The following is a 23,140-nucleotide window of genomic DNA, read 5'->3' on the forward strand; positions in this document are numbered from 1 at the left end:
CTGAAATCAAATTATCCAATGACTTAATTCTGACCCTGAACCCTTTTATAGCCTCATGTTTTGAGCTAAGTACCAATTTCCTAGATTATTTCTAAATCTATGAATTACAGAAGATAGCCTCAAAAAGCACTATACAGAATAACTATAATCACAATGCATGGTGATAAATATTATTTATAAATAATAAACGTATCCAGCTGCCTTTGTCACTTTATTACGTAAAATAAATATTCTTGATTTTCATCAAACTTTAACAAGAGCTACAAATAGCTTGTTTACCCTTCTGGCCTCTCCCAAAGAACTAAACCATCACCATGGGAATTACAGTTGTTAAAGTTTTTACCTCAAAATTCTTAAAATCCTATCTTGCCTTAAAATAATTATTATCTATTACTAACAGACTTAGTAAGCAGTAGGTGGAAATGAAGCAGGTGGCTTCTCTTTGTCAATATTATTTACCGAGTGTGCTATGTTGCCAGGTACTGTGCGCTAAGTGCTCAGTCAGGACTTGATCCTTCTCATCACCAAGGCTATGCTCCAAAGGACAATATAGACAAAAATTAATTACAAGGATGATATGGTAAATGTTAAGAAAATCATTGGAGCTGCCGGTAGTGTCAAACAGAAGCTACCAAGTTGGGGGTGGTTAGGAAAGCTTCCCTGAGGAAGCAATGTAGTGGGGGAGGGAGGAGTAGGAGTTAGCCGGGCAATGTGATCAGGATGGGAATACTGATGTTTTGGTAAAAGGAGATGAAAACAGACAAGAGAAAAGAGACAATAAAATCCATTCTATAGCCCTAGGAGAGAATAAAGGGGCTGGAGCAAGATGAGGCTAAGGGGCTAGCAGATACTAAATCATGAAAGGCTTCTTAGCCTTAAATAAAGTATTTCTATTTCGTACTGAGGGCCAGATAAGCCACAGAAGGACTTTAAACAAGACAGTGTCATGATCCAATTTACTTTTTTAAAAGGTCACTCGAGCTGCTTGATGGGGAATGGATATGAGGGACAAGATTAGAAACAGAAAGGGCCAGGAGGTAACTGCTGTCCAGGCAAGCAACAGAGTTGACATACAGAAAAAAAGAAAACCTATCTATCCGCCTGTTTTTTTCTGGGTCACATAATTTTGGGGACCCTTGCATTCAATCCCTCATTCATTGAAACATTTATTATCATCGGCATGTTAACAGGCATCATGACTACAATGATGAACAAGATACAATATATTCCTTATTATCAGGGAACTTAAAGGTTGGAAATGGTATCAGGCAAGTAAGCAAAAAATTAAATACAGAATGGTAACAGAGTAGGAGCCAAGAGTGCTATGGAGCTACACAGAAGTGGTCCATTGGCAAGGAAAATCAAAGAGGTCTCTGCAGATAAAGGCATCTTTCTCAGCTGAACCCAAAAGGAGGAGGAAGAATTAGGCTAAATGAAAATGAAAGGATATGATGTAGGGCAGGGTGACAACACTGTACGCAAGGTCCAGCAGTACAATTCCTGACCAGCTCAGCAATCTGAGCATTTCAAGTGTACAGAGAATGAGCACAGGAGATAAGTTTAAAAGGTAAGAGGAAGCGCCCTCAGAAGCCCAGTAGCCTCCCTTATGCAAAAGGGGAAGTGGAGACAGCAGCAGATATCCCTTCCAGATAATCTCCCTGACAGCACTGTGAAGAACAGACTGAAAGTACTGGAAGGATGCCAGATTGGGCCCATATGTCTTTGTGCACATGTCTCCCCTCTGCCTCGAATGCTGTCCTCATATTTCAAGGCTTAGTCAAGCCTTCCTTAACTCAAGCAAGAGAAAGAGTTCATTCATATCCTTTCTTCCAAGTTTACACAAGCATATCACCAGGAGCACTCGGTGCTGCACTTACTTATTAATCTCTTTTTAGGTCTCCTCACTTGAGGACAAGCTTCTTGAAGGAAGGAAACAGTCTTGTACACCTATATCAGAACAGGAATTCTGTATGATGTATTCACTGCTGTGTCCCTAGTGCCTAGAACACTGCCTGACACATAGTGGGCACTCAGTACCTATTCAATCCAAAAAGGAAGAAAGGAATGTGACCTTTTAATCAGAGCTCCAATTTTCCTCTTTGTAGTTCAGGAATAATAATTTGATCGGTAAAAATAGGGGCCAAATTAGTTTACCTTAATCCTCAAAGAGAATTGGTGCCTACATTAACTAAAATGTCACATTTGAACATTTCAAGGATCAAACACCGGTAGTAGGGCTACTTTAAATGCTAACCTCCAATTTTTTCCACTACAGCTTTGTGCTTTCTTTCTAAATGCTGAAGATGCCTACAGCATTTCTCCAGTTTTCTTTTCAGATCTTGACATTCCTGCTTTGCCTTTTCAAGTTCTTGGAAGCAGTGTCCACAGCATGAATCCTTAATTTCAAAGATCTTTTTCTTATCTGCAAAAATTAAATGATAGCAAACTTTTACATCAATTTAAACTAAGAACTAAAAAAGGAAAGGAAAGGAAGGAAGGAAGGAAGGAAGGAAGGAAGGAAGGAAGGAAGGAAGGAAGGAAGGAAGGAAGGAAGAAAACCAGGTGACATGACTAGAGGCAACAGTGCAATCAAAAAGAATGTGATGCTTAAGAGAGAGAGATCTGGGTTTAAATCTTCTTTATTTATTGGCAATAAGGCTCAGAGTATATTATATAACCTGAGACTTAGTTTTTTAGTATGTAAAATAATACCATCTATTTTAAAAATTGCTCTGAAACATAATGTTCAGCTCTTAGTATTGAATACCATTCCCTAGTAAAGGAACCAAGGACCTTCAAGAATTGGCTAATTCCAGTACTGGGACAAGGGATATACAAGATGAAAGCCAGAAAGAAATTCCCAAAAAATACAGGCATGCCACAAGGTCGTAGCAGCCAGTTTGAAAGGATCCACCAGTTGAATATGGGGCAATTTTAACAGTAAGTACAGTAATGAATCATAAAATAATAAAAAAATAGAAATTCATGAGCCATACCAATAATCCTACCCATAATGGAATGGATGGGTAGATAGATGGATAAGTAGATTAAGTTGATACATAAATAGGTAAATGGATTGAGGGACAGATTGATAAATAAACAAAAAGACAGAAAAATAAATAACTATACCAACTAACAGGAGGATTCACAATTATAACAACATGCCAAATACCAACTGATAAAAGTGGAGGGAAGTCTAGAGCTGGAAAAATTATAATTTTGCAAATACCACAGTAAAGATAGAATCAGACAAGCATCATCAATGATTACTAAATATAAGGGAAATGTTTATGAGAAGGTGATTTTCATAGTCTTGGAAGTGTCTGCTAGAAATTGCTTATTAGTTGTGAGGTGGGGGAAAGCCACTGAAGAAACTGGACAACACCCTGACCGGGTGCTCAAATGAACTTCACCAATAAAAGACAAATGGACACTGTGCACCTCCACATGTGATAACACATCACCTATGCAGCGTTTCAGCCCAGAAAATGCAACCTGAATTTAATTATGAAAAAACATCAGACAAACTCAAAATGAGGAAAAGTTCTACCAAAAGCCGGAGGTGGGGTGGGGTGGTGGGGAGAAGGGAGAGTAAGTCTTTCAGAAATGTCAGTATCATAAAAGTAAAAAAGAGGCCTGGAAAATATTCTAGGCTAAAGGAAACTAAAGAGATGTGACATCTAAAGATTATACCTGACCCTGGACAGATTCATGTACTGTAGGGGGAAAAAATAATGAGACATTATTGGGTCAGTTGACAAAATCAGAATACATACAAGTTGATACAATATGTTTATCAAATGTTAAATTTACTATACTAACGTTATAAAAGAAAAAACTCCTAATTTTTGAAAATACCCACTGAAGTATTTAGCGGTAAAAGGGCACAATGTATATATTATATAACATCCTCAAATGGTTCAGGAAAGGGAATGTTCACATATACACACACACTGAAGAGCATAAAACTGTATAAAACATCAACAAATATATCTAGGTAAAGGATATACGAGTGCTACTTGCAACTATTTTTACTTTTGTAACTTTTCTGTAAGTTTGAAATTGGCTCCAAATGAAAAAAATATTTAAAGCTATCAGGAGGTACAAATGTATATAAATGGTGTGGCACGGTACCTGGCAGAGAGCAGCATACAATAACTAACAGCTATTGCTATTAGAAATATATGGAATTTGTAAAATTTAAATAATATAAAAAATGATACAAAAAATAGATTATTACTATTCACATAATTGGTATAATAAAGTAGGACACAAATTGGCACAGGCTCAAAAGCCGGTACCCAAAAATTTGATGTAAACTCACTGGTCCAACAAAATTATTCTTGGATCTTCCCTGACTTCAGTTTCCTTTAAATAGTGCCATTTATGTCCACAAGCATCAAAGAATTAATGAAGCATCACGGTGGTATTATACATGGCATTTATATTTTTCATTTAAGATACTGTTGTAAAACTAGAAACCAGGCAAATGCTCACTGACAAGATAATAAATTACAGTATATTCATAGAATGGAACACTACGCAGCAACTAGAGCTACATGCATTAGCAGAGGCAGGTATCAGAAGCTTGCTATGAAGCAGAGAAGAGCAAATTACAAAGACTACAGTGAACATTTTTATAATGCTATTAGACAACACAACAGCTTTTTCAGGATTACCTGTATTTGGTCAAAACATAAAGAAAAGCAAGAGAATAATTTTTAAAAATCAGAATATGTGTTACCTTGGATTGTAAGGAAGTTACAGGGATGGGACTGTGGTCAAATACACAGGAGTCTTCAACAGTACTGGTGACGCTCTAGTTCTTAAGTCAAAGAGTGGGCTCCTGGTTGGTAGGCTTCATGACTTATAAGTGCATCACATATTTTCTTTGCATGTATCAACTATTTCATAAATTTAACTTACTTTAAAGAATTATAAGATATTAGGAGAATATAATCAAACAGTTAACATTGGTACTCTCTGGTGGTAGTATTATAAAGGACTATAGCACTTAGTATATATTTAGGATTACTAGCCCTTTCTAATGAATTGGTTGATGTGTTTGGTTTTAGGGAAAAAAAGACTGAAGAAAGAAAAATCCTTTTGTACTCTGATTTGTCTTAAGTAAAAACTAATTCCTTTCATATTGATAGGACTTCCCAAAGCCAAATAATATCCAAAATTTGTTGCTACGCATTTCATAAATTTGTGAATAAATTCTCGGGTTATTCCAAATATAGTAACAGACATACAATGACACTGAAAAGTAAGAAACAAAATATAAATTAAGTAGTATTCCCATATACCTAATTAATAATAAGTTATCCTCAACCATCTAGAATCTAGAAGTGAGGAAAAAGGGCCTATGGATGATCAGGAAAATAAACTGTCAACTCTTAGGAAAGGCAGGGGTTCTTTACAATTCTGGTAATATAACTGACTAAATTAGAAATTGTGGAAACTAAAATTATTAACCTAGTATATATGAGTTGTTCTGACAATTCTTAGTTCTTTTCTAGGCTGCAATAGAGGCAACAGAAAAGAAACAGAAAGAGTGGGTATGTGTTTGTATGTGGAGGGAGAGCAGGCTGCAAGAAAAGGATTGGAGCCTATAAAGGATATATCAGATCCTTGTTCAGAATTCTAGGTGATTAGGCAATATAAATCCAATCAGCATGCCTCAGTGAGCTCTGAATATGTCAAGGGGCTTCAGTACAATACAATAATTATTTTTCAGAGTAACAACTGTAAGTCATTATGGAAATGTTAAGCTATTAATTTACCAAATATTCAAGAACACAAACTATGTGCCATTCACTCTGCCATGTATTGGAGAGGAAAAGATAAAACACTGCTCCTGCCCTCACAAAACTCACAAATCAGGAAACACCTCTTCAGAAAGATTTCCATCAAAAAATTGTTGAAATAAGCTTCAATTATATGAATGAGAAGGTCTCCGTTATTTGGCAATTCTTTTACATGAAACCCGGGACTTCTCAATAAAGCCAGGGAATGAAAACATGACTATTAAAATTCTCATTATTCTCCTTATAATAAGAACTACTTATGAATGGAGCGAAGACCATGAAAAGATAGAATTCAGAGGGTCTAAAGCAGCCCCATTTCCTAAATGCAAAATGAAATCTAAAGAGAAGACACAGATTAGGCACAAGTAACAGTAGCCACTTATTTACTCATAAAAGTTGTCCACATCTTTGACTTCCTTTTATCCTCAAACCAACCGGAACTGTTGAGTATGAATGTTACAAAGACCAGTAGGAATAAAATCCCATTACCAGCTTCTGCTTCTGTTTCTTGAAAGGCTAAGGGCTGAGCACAGCGTCCAAAAGTAGGTGCAGGAAGGACTGCCAGGACTCCAGGGTCTCCTCTGCCAGTGACATCTGTGGCAGGATCCTTAGAGATCTTGGCCATATTTCTCTAAAAGAGATTATATTCACAGTTAATGCCATGTAAAAATCTTTACACAATTCTCTATTTAAAATGCTAATATTAAAAATGTAGAAAGAAAACATTGCCTGAAAAAAATCTTGCCTAAACCATCACCAGTACTTTTCTTAGGGTGTCACATGAATACTGTCATTACTATGAAGTAGTCTACTATGACTGTAATTCTCAAATTAGAACATTATCTGACAGAGGACTGGTGGGCCAACTATGAGACAGACAGGAGATAGTTTGCACACATACATGTGAATTTAAGATTTTTAATGGTCTATGTGATCAAATCACAGGACAAACTATGTGAAATCACAAAGGTTCTTGAAAATCCAAAACATTTCACTGCAGTAGGGATCGAACTCATTAGAAACTATAATACCAAACTTTTGCCTTTCGAGAATTTAAAGTAACAAGAGAAAAAAAACATTTATACAGTATGTCACATTTCTAAATACTTTAATATACACTGTCATTTTGTCAGGAAATTCAGTTGAATTCCAAAGTTAGAAAGAGAAACTGAAGCTAACCTAAACATTCTGTACAAGACTATTTCTTCACTAACCCTTATTGAACACTTTCAGTGTCCTAGTCCCTGCTATGACAATACAGCTACTAAATTCATGAACGGTGAGACATTCTTTTTAGGCAGTATTTTCAGGTTCTGGACAACTACTAAATCCCAGTGGAACACAAGTGATCTTGAGAAAGCTACCTTGTTTAATTACTTAAAACAGATCATATAAATTTGATTCTAGAAGCCTTGATTTTGATTATAAGAAACTCATTTAACTGGCTTTTGGGAAACCTACCTATGATATGCATCAGAAGCAGAGGTCAGCAGTTATCGAGAAAATGCAAACTCCAGGCAATCGAGAGGATATGAGGCTGAGGCCAAAAGGAGTAATAAAAGTTGAACTCTAAGGTAGCCAATGTTTCCAGTTTCTGCTCAAAACTGGAGAAAAGCCAGGACGACAAAAAAGCAGGAGCAGCAACCTTCTTGTCTTAGTTTTAACTTGACTTTGGTGGTAGAAGACAGAACACACATCCTTAAATTTGTTTGAAAATTCTGTTCCAATTGATGTTTTTGTTTTCTTTCTTTCCATTATGACCTGTAGTATTGTATTCTGATAAGGCATTCATTTTCTTGGAAACTACATTTTTAATTGATTGCATTCTGTCCATTTTTAAAAAGTTTTGATCACCTAAGTTATTTTAATGAAGACTTGTTTTATATATACTGATCATTTTTTCCTGTCTTAATGTTCATGAACAGTTCTAAAAATGACACATTTCATTAATTATAATTCATAGTTCTTCATATTTATGGCACCTATATTGCAAATTTATTTTTTTTTTTTTTTAATTTAATTTATTTATGATAGTCACAGAGAGAGAGAGAGAGAGGCAGAGACACAGACAGAGGGAGAAGCAGGCTCCATGCACCGGGAGCCCGATGTGGGATTCGATCCTGGGTCTCCAGGATCACGCCCTAGGCCAAAGGCAGGCGCCAAACCGCTGCGCCACCTAAGGATCCCTATATTGCAAATTTATAATCACTGTTTACAGTCATTGCTTACCTCAAGCTCCTGAGCTCAGATAGCTCTCAAACAGCAGAAGATCAAGTATTCTTCTATGACAAATGCCAGAGAAGGCATTTGAAAGCCATGATTATCTCAGGAATAGAATCTAATCCCACCCAACAAAAGCCACAAAAGTCTAAGTTCTTAACCAAATTATGTGGTTCTACCTTCACAGACATGTGAGCTACATTAAGTCATACACTTATGTATGACTTCACACTGCCATAGCACAATTATAAGCCCAATACAGAGACCCTAGGATTGATTATATATTAATAGCAGAGGAACAGTATTATATTTTCCTGATTTTTGTAGCAGAGATTGCCTTCTCAGGAAAGTAAACCTGAAAGCATAAAACATGATTTTCCATCACTGCTTATGCTTATAACTGGCTATAACTAATTCTTCATTTTTTTTCCAAAAATTTTCAGTTGAGTAGTATAAGCAGTATTCATGGAAAGTGTGATTTTTTAAAAAAGATTTTATTTATTTATTCATGAGAGACACACAGAGAGAAAGAAAGAGAAAGGCAGAGACACAGGCAGAGGGAGAAGCAGGCTTCATGCACGAAGCCTGATGTGGGACTCGATCTCCGGATCCCAGGATCACGCCCTGGGCCAAAGGCAGGCAGGCGCTAAACCGCTGAGCCACCCAGGGATCCCCATGGGAAGTGTGATCTTACTGTGTTATTTTTACATTGAAAACAACTCCTAACAACTCTACAAAACCCAAGGAATTAGGCCAGACATTTGTACCTTCTTTTTTAGATAAGCAACTATAATATATGACTACATAGGTAACAGACTAGTTGTCCTCAAGTGTGGAACTGGAACTTAGATTTTTTTCTTCAGTTTATAACTCTTCCCAGTAAGTATTAAAACCAAATGTTCAATCTTGGCCTTGAAAAATTGTTAATCATGATATCTTAATGAAACTTAACTTTATTTTAAGATTTTATTTATTTATTTATTTATTCATGAGAGACATAGAGAGGCAAAGACACCGGCAGAGGGAGAAGCAGGCTCCCCCTGCTGAGCAGGGAGCACCACATGGGGCTTGAACCCAGGACCCCAGGATCATGACCCAAGCTGACCCAAGCCAAAAGTAGACACTCAACCACTGAGTCACCCAGGCATCCCATGAAACTTAACTCTTTCGTCTCCTCTCAGACAAACCTTATAATGTCAGCAATTTTTTTTCCACCTCTAATTCCAAATGTTGAAATTGGCTGATCACAATGCCTACATATCATTCTGGATTTTTCATGCATATCTCATTTCTTTAATCATAAGCCAACAAGACTTCAGTTTTTTCAGATCTTCCACAGAAACTAAAAGCTGGTGTCAGAGACTATTTAGACAACTAAAAGGATACAATTAACTCATTTTACATGTCCACATATAGTACACCAACAAAACTGGGATTCAGAGTTTTGTGTGAGTGAGCCATACTTCTAATTGCTTGTTTCTACAACAATATTTTTTGTACTTGGTTGGCATTTTTTGGCCTTTGTGACACATATTCCTGGAGGGCAAGAAACAGGCTTCCAAACTCTTTAGAAGCTCTTAAGAAACCCTAGTTTAATACAATGCATATTTCTTGAAGTGGTCATGCCCAAAAAACAAAAACAGGAATGAAAGTTATTCAGTTTTTCATAGCTCAGGCCCCTACAAAGAACGGCATATATTTTTTAGGAAAGAGGTCTAGTGCCTAAAAGCTCTGCCTCATATCTGTAGCACTCTGAAGAAGCAAAAGTTTTTTTGGCAAAAAGAAATAAGATTCTTTGGATTCGCTACAAAAAGTTGTTAAGCTACTGGTAAAAACACAAGTTTTATGTCTATAAAACTGTAAAACGAAGAAAGGAAAAAAATACCATATGCAACTTCTACAATCACCTTTGATGTTTATTAATAATGCTTTTCACTTATCAGGAACATACCTTTTCCCACTCTGAGTTGGTACTTTCTATAGCTAGGGAGAGGATATCTTGAAATGCTTTCTGTATGCAGGCCTTTAGTTTTTCAAAATATTGTGCAGATACCCATTTTGAAGAACAAGTTGACATGAGTTCCAAGAGTTGCTTGTCCTCTGAACCACTGACATGTTCCTTTTGGGTGTCCTTCAAGAGAAATTCAAGTACACTGAGGATGTCTTCCTCATACTGATAGATTTCCAGTTGGATCCGCCTGGCTTCCTGCATGGCCCATTCTCTACGACTCTGGTCTAGACATGTTTGCAATTCTGTCTCCTTCTGAAGAAGTAGTTCAGTTTTTTGTTTCACAAAGTCTTCTTTGGCTGCTGCAAGCACCTCATTAATTTTATTTCGATGATCATCTAAAAATTGCCGGTAATCTTGCTCATTTTGTTCCTGAATTCTGTGGATTTCTTCTTGCTTTTCTTTGTTCCATTCACTCCGGGCCTTCGCCAGCTCAGCCCTGACAACCACAGGGACTTCCTCGTTCTTTAACTCAAGCTCTCTCTGAAGAGAATGAATCTTCTCTTCCAAATCTTTTCCAGGTATTCCACTTTTTTTCATATTTTCAAGCTCGCTTTTCCATTTCTCTTTAGCTTCAGAAATAGCAAATGATATCTAAAAGATATAATGATGTACATTTAAAATCTTTAGGATCTCCTCATGAATTAAAAAATTAAAGTAACTATTTGGGATAAGACATTGCTCCCAAAATATACTTATACTATACTCCAAGATCCTTTCCCTCACTGTTTTTAAAATACTTCATTTATTTATTTGAGAGAGGGAGAGAAAGAGCAGGAGGAGAGGCAGAGGTAGAGGGACAAGCAGACTCTCCTTGCTGAGCAGGGAGCCCCAACATGGGGCTTGAACCCAGGACCCCGGGATCATGACAGAACTGAAAACAGATGCTTAACTGACTGAGCCACCCAGATACCTGCCTTTCCTTCACTTTAAATCACCTAATATATTTTATGACTTATATTATTTAGAAAACACAAGTTTCTTCAAGGAGAACTAGAAATTTAAACAGACCCCCCAAATATGTAATTACACAATTATTCAAAACTAATTTCTGAAAAAAGTTCATATTGGTTTTATACAGATGTAGCCTCAAATTTTACCTAAGCCCATGACAAATGAAGTATCTTTTACATGAAGCAAAAGCAGCTTCATAAATAAATCTTACTATTAGAAATATAATATACTATTAGAAATATACTATTAGAAATATATAATAAAAAATATATTCTAATATATAATATATTAGATTATATAAATATAATCTTACTATTAGAAATATATTCTATAATTAGAAATAGATAGAAATATATCTATTTCTATATAAATAGAAATATATTATATAAATATAATATATTTGCAAATATATATGCAAATATATATTTGCATAACTTGCTGGCAAACATAACTATATTTTAATGGAAGCACAGTGGTTAGCAAAATTCACTAAATGACAATACCAAACATAAAAAGTCATTTTTTCATTAATCTAATTTTCTTTTATGACAAGGCTAGCAGATCACAGATAATAATAGAACATAACCAAAAAGTCCTAGGGAATCAAAAAACTAAGACTTAGCTCTAACCCCGCCTTTGACTGCTGAGGCAGCCTAGCATGGTGCTCAACAGATCAGGCTCTAGGGATACATTGCTGCAGTAAACTTAGCAGCTGTGGAACCACAGGCCTTAATTTCTTTGAGCCTCGGTGTCATCAACTATAAAATGGGGACAATTATAATTCTTACCTGATAGAATTTTGTTAGGAATAAAGGACAAAAGAAAAAAATACATCTAAAGCACTTAGTCCAGAGTCTGGCAGATAAGGACTCAAAAAATGTAGTTATTTAGTTACGTAGTTATATAGTTATGTAGTTATTAACCTTTGGATGCATGGCCTTAGAAAAAAGTTGCTTAATCTTTTTTGTACTTCTTGTCTTCACCTACATAAGGAGCAGATTAGATAATGACCTAGAGTCACTTTTTATAAATTCAAAAAAGTTACAAGGATATAAGTGTTAAAAGAAGTGGGCACTCCAAAAGTTTGGCCTAGAAAGTGGTGATTGCTAGAAATCAATTCTATCTATCTATCCATCTATCCATCCATCCATCCACCTATTCTGGTTGTTGAAATAGGGTATCTATTTCCTGAATCTTCAGGTATTATATAATCTTAGCAAACATCAACTACAAAAATTCTTAAAGATGTTATATGGCTTTATTCAATACTGCGTTCCTGAATAGTTGAACATAAATCAAAATTTTCAAGTTGTATTTTAAATTTACCATCTAAGATGAGCTTTACAAAAGAATTCACAGCAAAATTCTTTTGCTACCAGCAGAATGATTGAGTAGCAATGTGAAACATGTTTAAAGAGTGCTGTTTGGGAAAACAGTCTTGTCACAGTGGATCCTGGAAATCATTACCAGGTAACTTGGTGGAGGTGGCATATCCCATGGAATTTGGATGACCTGCTGACCTCACCAAAAGTGTGCATCCTCTCACATGAAGTTGTACAAAGCAAATCTGACAGCATTAATCAAGTCAGTGGTTCCTGATAGTTGCCACACATTAGATCACCCAAGAAGCCTTTAAAAATCCTAATACCCAGGCCACACTCTGTACCATTAAAACATAAAGCCTGGGGGATGGGAGCTAGGCAATAGTATTTTTTTTTTTTTTTTTTTACAGATTCTCAGGTTTTTCTAATGTTTTCTAATGCAGCAAACTTTAGGAACTTTGACACTTCCGGACTTCAGAAAAACTGGCTTTAAATTTTTATAGATCTTGATTGATCACTCTCATCTTACAAGAATTCTCCAGCCAATGCTATGCAACTGGCCCTTGCTCACCTTTTTTGGTTTGGAGGAGGGATCCACAAAAGGTTAACATTACGTTTTGTGGCTGAATAATTATTTAGAATGGTGCTACTCAAACTCTACTGTGCTCTAAAAAACCAGCAGTGTGTATCACCTAGAAGCCTGTTAGAAATGCAAATTCTCAGGATTCACTGCAGGCCCACCAAATCAGCATCTCTAGGAATAAAGCCCAGGAATCTGCTTTAACAAACCCTCTACAAATCTCATGCTTGCTAAAGTTTGAGAAGTAACACATTGTCCTCTCATTTCTTTTTCTTTTTTTTTTTCTAAAGATTTTATTTATTTATTCATGAGAGACAGAGAGAGAGAGAGGCAGAGACACAGGCAGAGGGAGAAGCAGGCTCCATGCAGGAAGCCCGATGCAGAACTTAATCCTGGGACTCCAGGATCACTCCCTGGGCTGAAGGCAGACACTCAACTGCTGAGCCACCCAGGCGTCCCTGTCCTCTCATTTCCGTATTTCTGCATCCACATACATTTGGGTCTCCTGTGTTCTTAAGGAAAGGTCTCTTGACTACTTTATTTTCTATATCCTACCCAACTTAATTATTCTTGACTTCTGAGGTCTGAGACACATGCACATTACCACATTATTTCCTCTTTCTCTTAAATTTCCTTCTGAAATATTTCAGCATACTAAAAAAGTATAGAGAATAATGCAATGAACACCCACATATTATCACATAACTTAAGGAAAATGTTAAAATAGTTTACTTAGGCTGAATTATTTCCTTAAGTAATCTGTGGAATAAGATCATGAATATGACACATGAATGCTTCAATGTCTATTACACACTTTTTTTTTCCCAAAATGGTTGTAATATTGTGAGAACAGTATATATCTGACACTGCAATCTATTATAGTGTTTGTATTACAATTAGGAAGAGAGACTTTACACATACGGCAGAAAAGAGCACCTTAAGTTTGTTATTTGGACTTCTCATGAAGACTGTATGTCCATATTCTTGGTGTACTTATCCATAGATTCTTGTTTTTCTCATAAATTTGTATTGTTTTTCTTATATATTAATATTAATGTTTCTCATATTTAGTTCATTTATTTTGCTTATTTTTATTATCCTGTCACTTTTTTTTTATTACAAAAGCAAATGTGTTAAATGTTTGTACCTGTTTTATCCTCTTCATCTATCTTTGCTACTTTTTCCGTTGTCCCAAAATTAAGTTATTATGGTATAGACCTGAAATATTCAATTTCCTTTTTTTATACTTTCATTTAAAAATGTTTAACTTTGGGGATCCCTGGGTGGCTCAGCGGTTTAGCGCCTGCCTTTGGCCCGGGGTGCGGTCCTGGAGTCCCGGGATGGAGTCCCACGTCGGGCTCCGGGCATGGAGCCTGCTTCTCCCTCCTCCTGTGTCTCTGCCTCTCTCTCTCTCTCTTTATGTCTATCATAAATAAATAAATAAATCTTTAAAAAAAAATGTTTAAATTCTTTTGGGGGAGCAGGGGGGCAGAAAAGCAAAGTTTACTGAGTGATAGTATAAAGCTCCAGAAGAGGTAAGGGACCCTACTAGAGAGTTGCCCTAAAAATGTTTAACTTATATTTTTGTTTTTGTTTTTTTTTTTAAGATTTTTTTCATAGAGAGAGAAAGGGAGAGCCAGTGACAGAGAGCATGAACAAGGTGGAGGGGCAGAGAGAAAGGAACAAGTAGATTCCCTCTGAGCATGGAGCCCCATGCGGGACTCAATCCTGGGACCCCAGGATCATGACCAGAGTTGAAGGCAGATGCTTAACCAACCAAGCCACCCAGACACCCCAAAATGTTTTCTTGATCAATTTAGACTTTCTTGTGATGTATGTGTGGGTAATCTTAATTTTTCCAAAGTGCTATCTGGCTATCATAAGACTACTTATTATGGATTAACTCCTTATCCCCTTGCTTTGAAACAATTAAGCTTTTACTTATAGTTGGGCCTATCTCTGAAGTCTATATTATACAGAATGAAAAAGAATTCTATTTTTGTGACTCAACACTGAATTGTCGCTTTCCAACATATTCTATTATGTGTTAGGGCTGGACTACTATTTCTTTTCCAGAACATTTAAAAAATTTCTAGTCCTTTCCAAGTAAATTTTAGTACTATTGTGTCAAATTTCAAAACCATGTTCAGTTTATTGGCATCTTGATTAGAATTGGTTTACTCTAACAAATTTTAAGAATGCAAATGATTACATTTCTGGTCAAACAACATGACATATCTGGAAAGGAGAGTTGGGCTATTTTCCAAGGAGATTATAAGACAACTGACAGAGCATAGGAAACAAAGCATATGAAAGAAAATGGACAGCTATTAATAAACAGATAAACACCTGTTCTGAATTTCTTCTATAGATAAGGCAAGATCAAATGGGATTTAGTTTTACAGTTAAGGTTACCTTCCTGATTACGAGTTTCAAGACTCTAAAATACATTCTTTCTCCCTCAACATCTTGATGATGAGAACAGACACCATCAGCTAGGCTCTGAGCTAATGCTTAACATGCCTGACTGTATTTAATCCTTCTATAACACTGTGAGTAGATACAAATTCCTGGGGTGAAGATGAGAGGTCAGGAAAGAGGCCTTCTTGAAGCTTCTTTCCAGGAGAGTGCTTACCCGTCTGGCCACAGTGATGTCTTGTTGTTCTTCCCACTTCTTCTGTTCTGCTCTTACACGTGCTTTATACTCTGCAAGATCAGGCATTTCTTCCAGCCATCGATGACGAGCATTTTGTACAGCTGTTTCTACCTGCAATTGGGTATTGCAAGAGAAGGAGGTAAAGTGAGGTATAAACTTTCAGAAGGATCCCATATGCAAATAGCAACTATGATTTCATGTGCATTTTATATTGTATTGCACTACATTAGGTACACTGACTTCAAGTACTCCACCTTATCCCAAACAGTAGATTCTAGTCCTTCTGTTCTAAACTTCTCATACTGTTCCATGCAAATAGCACCACAGGAAGTAGGAATCTGTAAACATTTGATGGCCAATACTATTATTGGAAAGCTTCATACAAAGTAACGATTATCATTTCCAACAAACTCATATTTATCTTGAGAAAAAGGAGAAGACATGCAGGAATGCTGCTTGGAGTCAGCGGCTGTCCCATCAGCACACTCACCATATCCACAGACTTCATGCCTTACCTATAAACACATTAACACATGCCAGCATGCACCAATATAGTTTATAGCCTTGTACCTAACAAGTTTTCCTACTATCTTGAGTTTGCAACTAAAGAATGAGGGTGATACATCAATTCGGGAAAAAAATTTAAGACCTGATGAATTACGAAGGCAATCTGGTTGTAAATCTGTCACCAGTTACCACAAGATCATTTATTAAATAATCTTTCCTTATTTCCTTATTTTGAAATACACACAGACACATACATATCTATATCCATACAAACATACAAAACCAAAATTGACATAAGGGGCTGAATTGTTTTGGAAAATGCTAAATACATTTACAGGTAAAATCTGGGAGTCAAAAATACAGGGAAGAGATAAAGCTCCTATAGAAGTTTATATTCTTTAAAAAGTTATTATAAATATTTCCTTCTGGGCAGCCCCAGTGGCCCAGCGGTTTAGTGCTGCTTTCAGCCCGGGGTGTGACCCTGAAGACCCATGATCGAGTCCCACGTCAGGTTCCCTGCATGGAGCCTGCTTCTCCCTCTCCTTGTGTCTCTGCCTCTCTCTCTCTCTCTCTCTCTCTCTCTCTCTCTCTGCGTGTCTGTCATGAATGAATAAATAAAATTTTAAATAAATAAATAAATAAATAAATAAATAAATAAATATTTCCTTCCTACTGTATCATGCTGTTTTTCTTCATAAGATCTATGATTGTATACACCAGAGCAGCACCCATAATACATCTCTTTGCCCACAGAACATTTTATTAACTCTGTTCAAACCTTAAGCATTACAGAAAATTATTTAACTGACTGAAGATGCCCTCAATTCCATTACATACATTTGTACATACATTACATCCTATACTGTAAGGATTCTGTAAAATCATGTAGAACAATTTTAAAAATAGGCTGAATTCCAAGTATTTATCAAAAGCTAAATATATTTTCTAAAACTTTAGGTATTATCCTAAGATTTTATAAGTCTAAAATAGTAAATAAAAAATAAATAATATTATAGTAAGGTCCAGGAACCTCTAAGGAACTAAATACCCTGTCAGGTGCTCTGTGAGGTCAAAACTATTTTCAAAATAATATTCAGACCTTTTCTTTTTTCACTCCCATTTCTTCATGTGTAAGTAATACAATGCTCCAGAGGCTACATGCTATGTGGAATGTCACTGCTCTGACAGCCAATGGAAAGTGTGCTTCAGTATTTTTGTTTTTTAAAAATTTCTCATATTCATTTTCCAATAAATAGATATAACACATACAGAGAAAAGCTTTATAGAGTCGTAAGTTTTTAAAAGTGTAAAGGCATACTGAAACCAAAAAAATTCAAAAATCACTATAATGATATAGATTTTTTAAAAATTAACTCTTTATTCCATTAATACAGAGCTATACTTTCTCAGTATGACATTTCTTGGAAACCAAGTAATATGCCCCAGTTAAAAATGAGCTAGCTTTCTGAGCACATCCAAGGGAAGGCAATGGCACTGCTTTCTGGCAATGTATGGGATTTACAGACAACGTCCCATTTAATGGGGCATGCTTGCAGATTTAACTCTGCAAGTCTCAATGTAATTACCGGGGAATATCTTACTTGCTTTAAGTTTGCTTAATCTAAAATTACCTTAGTTTAGTTTATATTAGTTAACTATATTTAGTTTATATTAGTTAAACTATTAGTTTATAGTGAAGTATGAACATAGAACATAGTGGAGTATGTTCTATAAAGTTAGATACGAAGATTCACAGTGAAATTATGGTTCATTCCGTTGTAAAACCACCACCTTTAACCTCAAGCATCCTAATGCTTAGACTGAACTCAATGGGGCAGTCTGAAAACTTAAAGAATACACAGAAAAGGGATCCCTGGGTGGCGCAGCGGTTTGGCGCCTGCCTTTGGCCCAGGGCGCGATCCTGGAAACCCGGGATCGAATCCCACATCAGGCTCCCGGTGCATGGAGCCTGCTTCTCCCTCTGCCTGTGTCTCTGCCTCTCTCTCTCGCTCTCTCTGTGACTATCATAAATAAATAAAAATTAAAAAAAAAAAAAAAAAAAAGAATACACAGAAAAAACAAGGAGTAACAGAAACATAATGAAGAAAATTTTAGTAACAACCTAAGAGGTTCTCTATCCTAGAATGTACAAAATTTTTAAAATATAAAGTTATGAACAAGTTCAATGGTACCATTTTACATGTTTTCATTAGTAGGCAGTTTCAATAATTTTACTATAATAAGCCATAATATTACCTGTTTGGCAATATTTTCACAATATTTGAGTTCTAATTCAACCTCAAGTTTCTTCAACTCCCCACTGATAGCTGTTTCTTTTTCTTGCTCTAAATCTTGCCGGATCCTTCGCTTCTGTTCTTCTATCATGGCTGTCATCTCTTTCTTGGAAATAACATCTGCAGTGGTTACTTGGTCAGTTTGGCTGCAACAATCTGAGGTCTTCTTTTTCATTGCCTTTATAGTTTGATCCAGCTTAGACTGCCACTCCTTTTCAAGCTGTTGAATAAGTTCTTGTTTGATCTGTTTTCAGAAGAAAAATCATATGAAAAGAAAAAATATTCAAATAAGCAAAAACTGGAATTAATAGCTAGCCAAAAGAGCAACCACAGCTGTGTTTGAAAACCATCTAGACATTGTTGTAGTAATTCCATGAGATTTAGAAACTTAGTCAATGAAAATATATTCTCAAGTAAACCCTGAAAGTTACTGTTGGACCCTATAAATGTGACATAAATCACATGGAAGATTTGAGTATACTGCATAAGGTCAGGCTATCTTGTTCTCAAGATGCTCCTTCTGGAAGCTTTGACATTGCCACTACAAAGATGGCATGATTTTTTTTTTTTCTTATGAAGAAAACTTCTATTATGTTTTTTCCATCAACACCAGGCTTTCCACAAAGCAGGCACTGGGTTAAGTCTAATTAATGAACTTAAAACTGAACAATCTAAAAAAATAGTTTTACTTACTTGAACAAGTTAGAACCTTATTTGTTATGATATTAAATTCTACTGAGTCAACTGTGCGTTCAAGAAGGGGGAAGCAGCATTATTAGAATAATATCTTAATGATAACTTTCTACTTTCAACAGTGTACTGGGATGGATCCAAGCAGTCTGTCTTAGGCAAAACTATGAAACAGCAAAACTTGCTTTTCCCTTTTCCTGTTTTCCACCTTCTGGGTATCCAGAGTTCTCAAACTGCTTTCCTGGCTATCACAATCCCAGGCTGCTGTATTGCTGCATTTGAAATGGCAACCTTGTGTAACAGTTTATGCTTTCCTGATAGTCTCACAAAAACATCACCAATTCAGATTGGTGTTTTTTTCATTACTAAAGACAAAATGTTTTATCAAAACTAGCTGAAGAATTATCAAATAGTAACTGTCAAGTGTCAGATAAAATTTAATAATTTGAACTATTCATATAACATTCTCTATGTACTCTAGAAATCCAGTTGATCTGAAAACTCTAATAAAGTTCTACTCAGGGATCCACTAACCTATAACAGTTTCCATCTAAAAATTTTTAAAGCGGTTCTCTGGAGGTTTCACCGAGATGCAACGAGAAATATCACACTGAAGCCCACAAGACATAATGCTAAAAAAAGTATACACTTCACATACCTATTGACATTCAAAAGAGAGCTTTTGTTCAGTGTCCCTTTACCATTAGTTCTGAGTCATGACTACCTGGTTGTCTGGATTTTTTCTGGTTCACACCTGACCTGGCTTATTTTGGTCTGAATTGCCATCTGATTCCTTTCCACCAATGGCACATGCCGAAAAGATGCTATCTATTTTTTTTTCAGTGTTGTATGATGTTGGAAACTGGTGACTGAAGAACCCATTTCCTCACAATCCGGTCATGGAAACCATAGTTGTACTAATGCTATAGGGCAGTCTCAATTACATGGCTGAGAAAGTTGTTCAGGATCATATCATATATCACTGTTACTTTCTGTTGACTTTAGAAGGAATCTTCAAATTGTCTTATCTGTGTATATCTATCCTTCAGGAGTTGTTCCATATGTATCCACATTTCCTTTTGACCCACAGCAGAAAACTGCTACCAATTTTCTGTTTGTTTGTGCATAGGTAGATTTACTACATAAAAAGCCAGCCAAAATTTAACTATAACAGAACTAAACTAAAACAGCAAACATCTATTATTTCTTATCAATCTCTGGGTCAGCTGGGTGGTGGTTCTGACCTAAGTCAACACTGTTGATCTCTGCAGGCAGTTGAGGTACACGATCTATATAGTCTCTATAGTCTCATTCACATGTCTGGAGGTTAGCTCGATATCTGTTAGAAAGTTGACTTGGTCAATGTGTCATCACTCAACAGGGTATCCCAGATCATTCACACAGTGGTGGTCACTGCATTTTTCAGAGCATCAAGCTTGTATGCCCCAATGCATAAATGGCTTGCATTTTTAAGGCTCTTTTTACGTAATGTTTACTAACATCTCAGTGGCCAGAGCCAATCATGTGGCCAAGATCAGATTCAAGGTGTGAGAAACAGACCACCTCTTACTGAGAATAGCTACAAACTCATACTACAATACTAGTGCGTGCATTCACTGATGGGAAGAACGTGTGGCCATTTTTGCAATCTACCACAGTGGGGAAAACCTTGCTTACCTCTCTTTATAGAAGTAACAGATTTATCAAGCACAGGGATCTGCCATTTGAACATACTAGAGGTATATCTAACTTTAAAAGTTTTATCATTAAAAGGAAGTACATTTTTGGATAGTTTTAAAATATTTAAGCTTGATTTGCATGCCCCAGAAAGCAAAAGAACTCTAAGGACAGACTCAGCATGTATTACAACTATATAAATGAGCCTTAAGGTGTATAGAAGTGAAATTATGAATGGGAATACTGCCCACTTTTGCCTTGTCTGAAAATTCATGACCTCCAATGATTATTAATACACAGGCTGAAGAGTTCTGTGTATGTGACCTTTTCCCATTCTCTGAACAAGCCAGGCAAAAATGTAAGCAAAGTTCTGTGTGTCAATAAAAGTTCTAAAACATGGAATTCAGCCCCTACTTAACCCACAGCCTGACTCAATAAGCATTTCAGAAAAGAGCACATACAGAACAGGAAAATACACCCCAGGACTCTCGGGGTTGCCTATCTTATGAATTCTGTATCCAGACTAAGTTACTGACCCGAAAGCCAATTGCAGGGAAAATGGTTTATGTCCTGCAAAAAAGGACTACTCTGAAAGTTCCCTAGCTTGCTTGAGTTTAGAAAGATTCTTCTATTGTGTGCGTGTGAAACATTACCTAGGAAAACAGATTGGTATATCTTTGCCTACCTCTAGAGGATATGAAAAGATTAAATAAATTCTCTTAAATTTAAAGTTCTGTTCTGACTGGCTTATAAAGATTAGTAAGTTTTATAGTAGGTTTATGTAAGTCTAAATAAAAAACTAAAGTATTTCCAGAGAAGGGAGGAATTATATATACTTCTAATGTGGTAAGTACTCTGGCCCTTTCAATGAGGGTGGATATAACTACACAGGGCTAGCACAAAGCAGTGTTGCAGGGTGATAAGTCTTCTGTACCTTCATCATTCTATACATGCATTAAATCCTATGTTAAAAAAGTGCAGAACGCTACAACAAATGAAAAAAGTCAATTTCATTACATGACCATTAAAAATTTTCAAAGAAAAAAAATATATCCTGTAAGCTTTTTTTGGAAGGGCCAAATAGTAATATTAACTTTTCTTCTGTCCTTGTGTACAAGCATTCATGAGCCAACATCGTAGAGCTGTTCATTGCAAGTGACCAATTTATGTGATCCAATTTTATAGTTCAATTGATTCTTTAAAAGTAAAATATTCCTGAAAAGAATGACCTCTTTGAGAGAATTGCTCTTTTGTTCTTGTCAATTCATATATTTATAAAGAAAGAATCAAAAAAAAAAAGAATCATAGTAGAGATCTATTTCAATTTTTTTAAACATTACTAAAAGCTAAATCCTTAATTTCTAAGTAATTTAAGATCCCTTCTAACTTTTAAACTGCCAGCACTAACTAAAATAGCTCTTTAGAAGCTCTTTTTCCATTAGATGACATGTATACATGACATGTTTTTCTATTCAAAAATAATCAAAATATTAAATGAGCTGAATTCCTCATCTGCTCTTTACTATTCTTTTTAAGTCTGTAGTAGCAATAGCCTGCTTTTATATAACTTTGTTCAGGAGTGCGTGGCTGGCTCAGGTAGTTAAGCATCTGCCTTCAGCTCAGGTTGTGATCTGTGGGGTCCTGGGATCCAGCCTTGAGTCAGGCTCCCTGCTCAGTGGGGAATCTGCCTCTCTCCCCCACTTGTACTCTCTCCTGCTCTCTATCACTATCTTTCTTTCTCTCAAAAAATAAAGTCTTTAAAGAAATATATAGAACTTTGTTCAGAAAAGGCTCTGTATAGAACATTCACTCAAGCCTTTAAAAATATTTTCTAATCTTGACGCAGGTGGCTTTCAAATTGTGGTCTGTCAGCTGGTCCAAAGTGGAAGGGAAAATCAGACATGTGTCTGGATGAGACTCTGGCCAGGACAGGGAAGAAAAGAGGGATGACTGTTTACATGTGATTTTACTTCTGGACACTCACCAACAGCAACTTGGATTCGGGCAGGAGGAGGGAGTACAGCTTCCCTAAAAACAAGAACTTCCCTGGAAGAGGTCACATTAACAGTGTGACCTTGCTCTCCAGGGCTCCATACCACCACCTTCTTTGTCTTAAGTCCCAAGTTCAAATTCCTGCCCTTCCCCCCAGAAGAATAAAATGACACTTAGGTACTGAGAGAGAAATGGGTCGGAGAAAAATGTTTCTGAGCCAATGTTGTATGCAGTGCTCACAGGACTAGGTAGGTTCACCTGCAGCCAACAAATGATTGCAAACTGAGGATCCCTGGGTTTCAGACTCACAGTGACCCAGGTCCACTCTTGTTTATTCATTCATTCATTCATTCATTCATTCATTCATTCATTCACTTATTCATTCATTCGTTCATTCATTCATTTATTTTTTAGCCCAGTTTTGGCTCTT

The 23,140-nt window shown here is 36.2% G+C and overlaps 1 protein-coding gene across 2 annotated transcripts in view; it reads right to left on the minus strand.

Moving 5' to 3' along the window:
• Positions 1 to 23,140, minus strand: part of CEP152 (centrosomal protein 152) — an 89,030-nt gene that overhangs the window by 10,428 nt on the left and 55,462 nt on the right. Inside the window, exons 18-22 of one of the 2 annotated variants that reach the window (XM_025472859.3) lie at positions 18,314 to 18,595; positions 15,530 to 15,661; positions 9,982 to 10,632; positions 6,300 to 6,441; positions 2,255 to 2,422 (exon numbers count right to left, since the gene is read on the minus strand). In XM_025472859.3, coding sequence (XP_025328644.3) covers positions 2,255 to 2,422; positions 6,300 to 6,441; positions 9,982 to 10,632; positions 15,530 to 15,661; positions 18,314 to 18,595 — 1,375 coding nt within the window. The remainder of the gene's footprint in view (positions 1 to 2,254; positions 2,423 to 6,299; positions 6,442 to 9,981; positions 10,633 to 15,529; positions 15,662 to 18,313; positions 18,596 to 23,140) is intronic. The other variant, XM_025472860.3, reaches the window with a different exon arrangement.

This window comes from Canis lupus, chromosome 30 (genome assembly GCF_003254725.2).
Source record: "Canis lupus dingo isolate Sandy chromosome 30, ASM325472v2, whole genome shotgun sequence".
In the NCBI taxonomy this organism is placed as follows: Eukaryota; Metazoa; Chordata; class Mammalia; order Carnivora; family Canidae; genus Canis; species Canis lupus.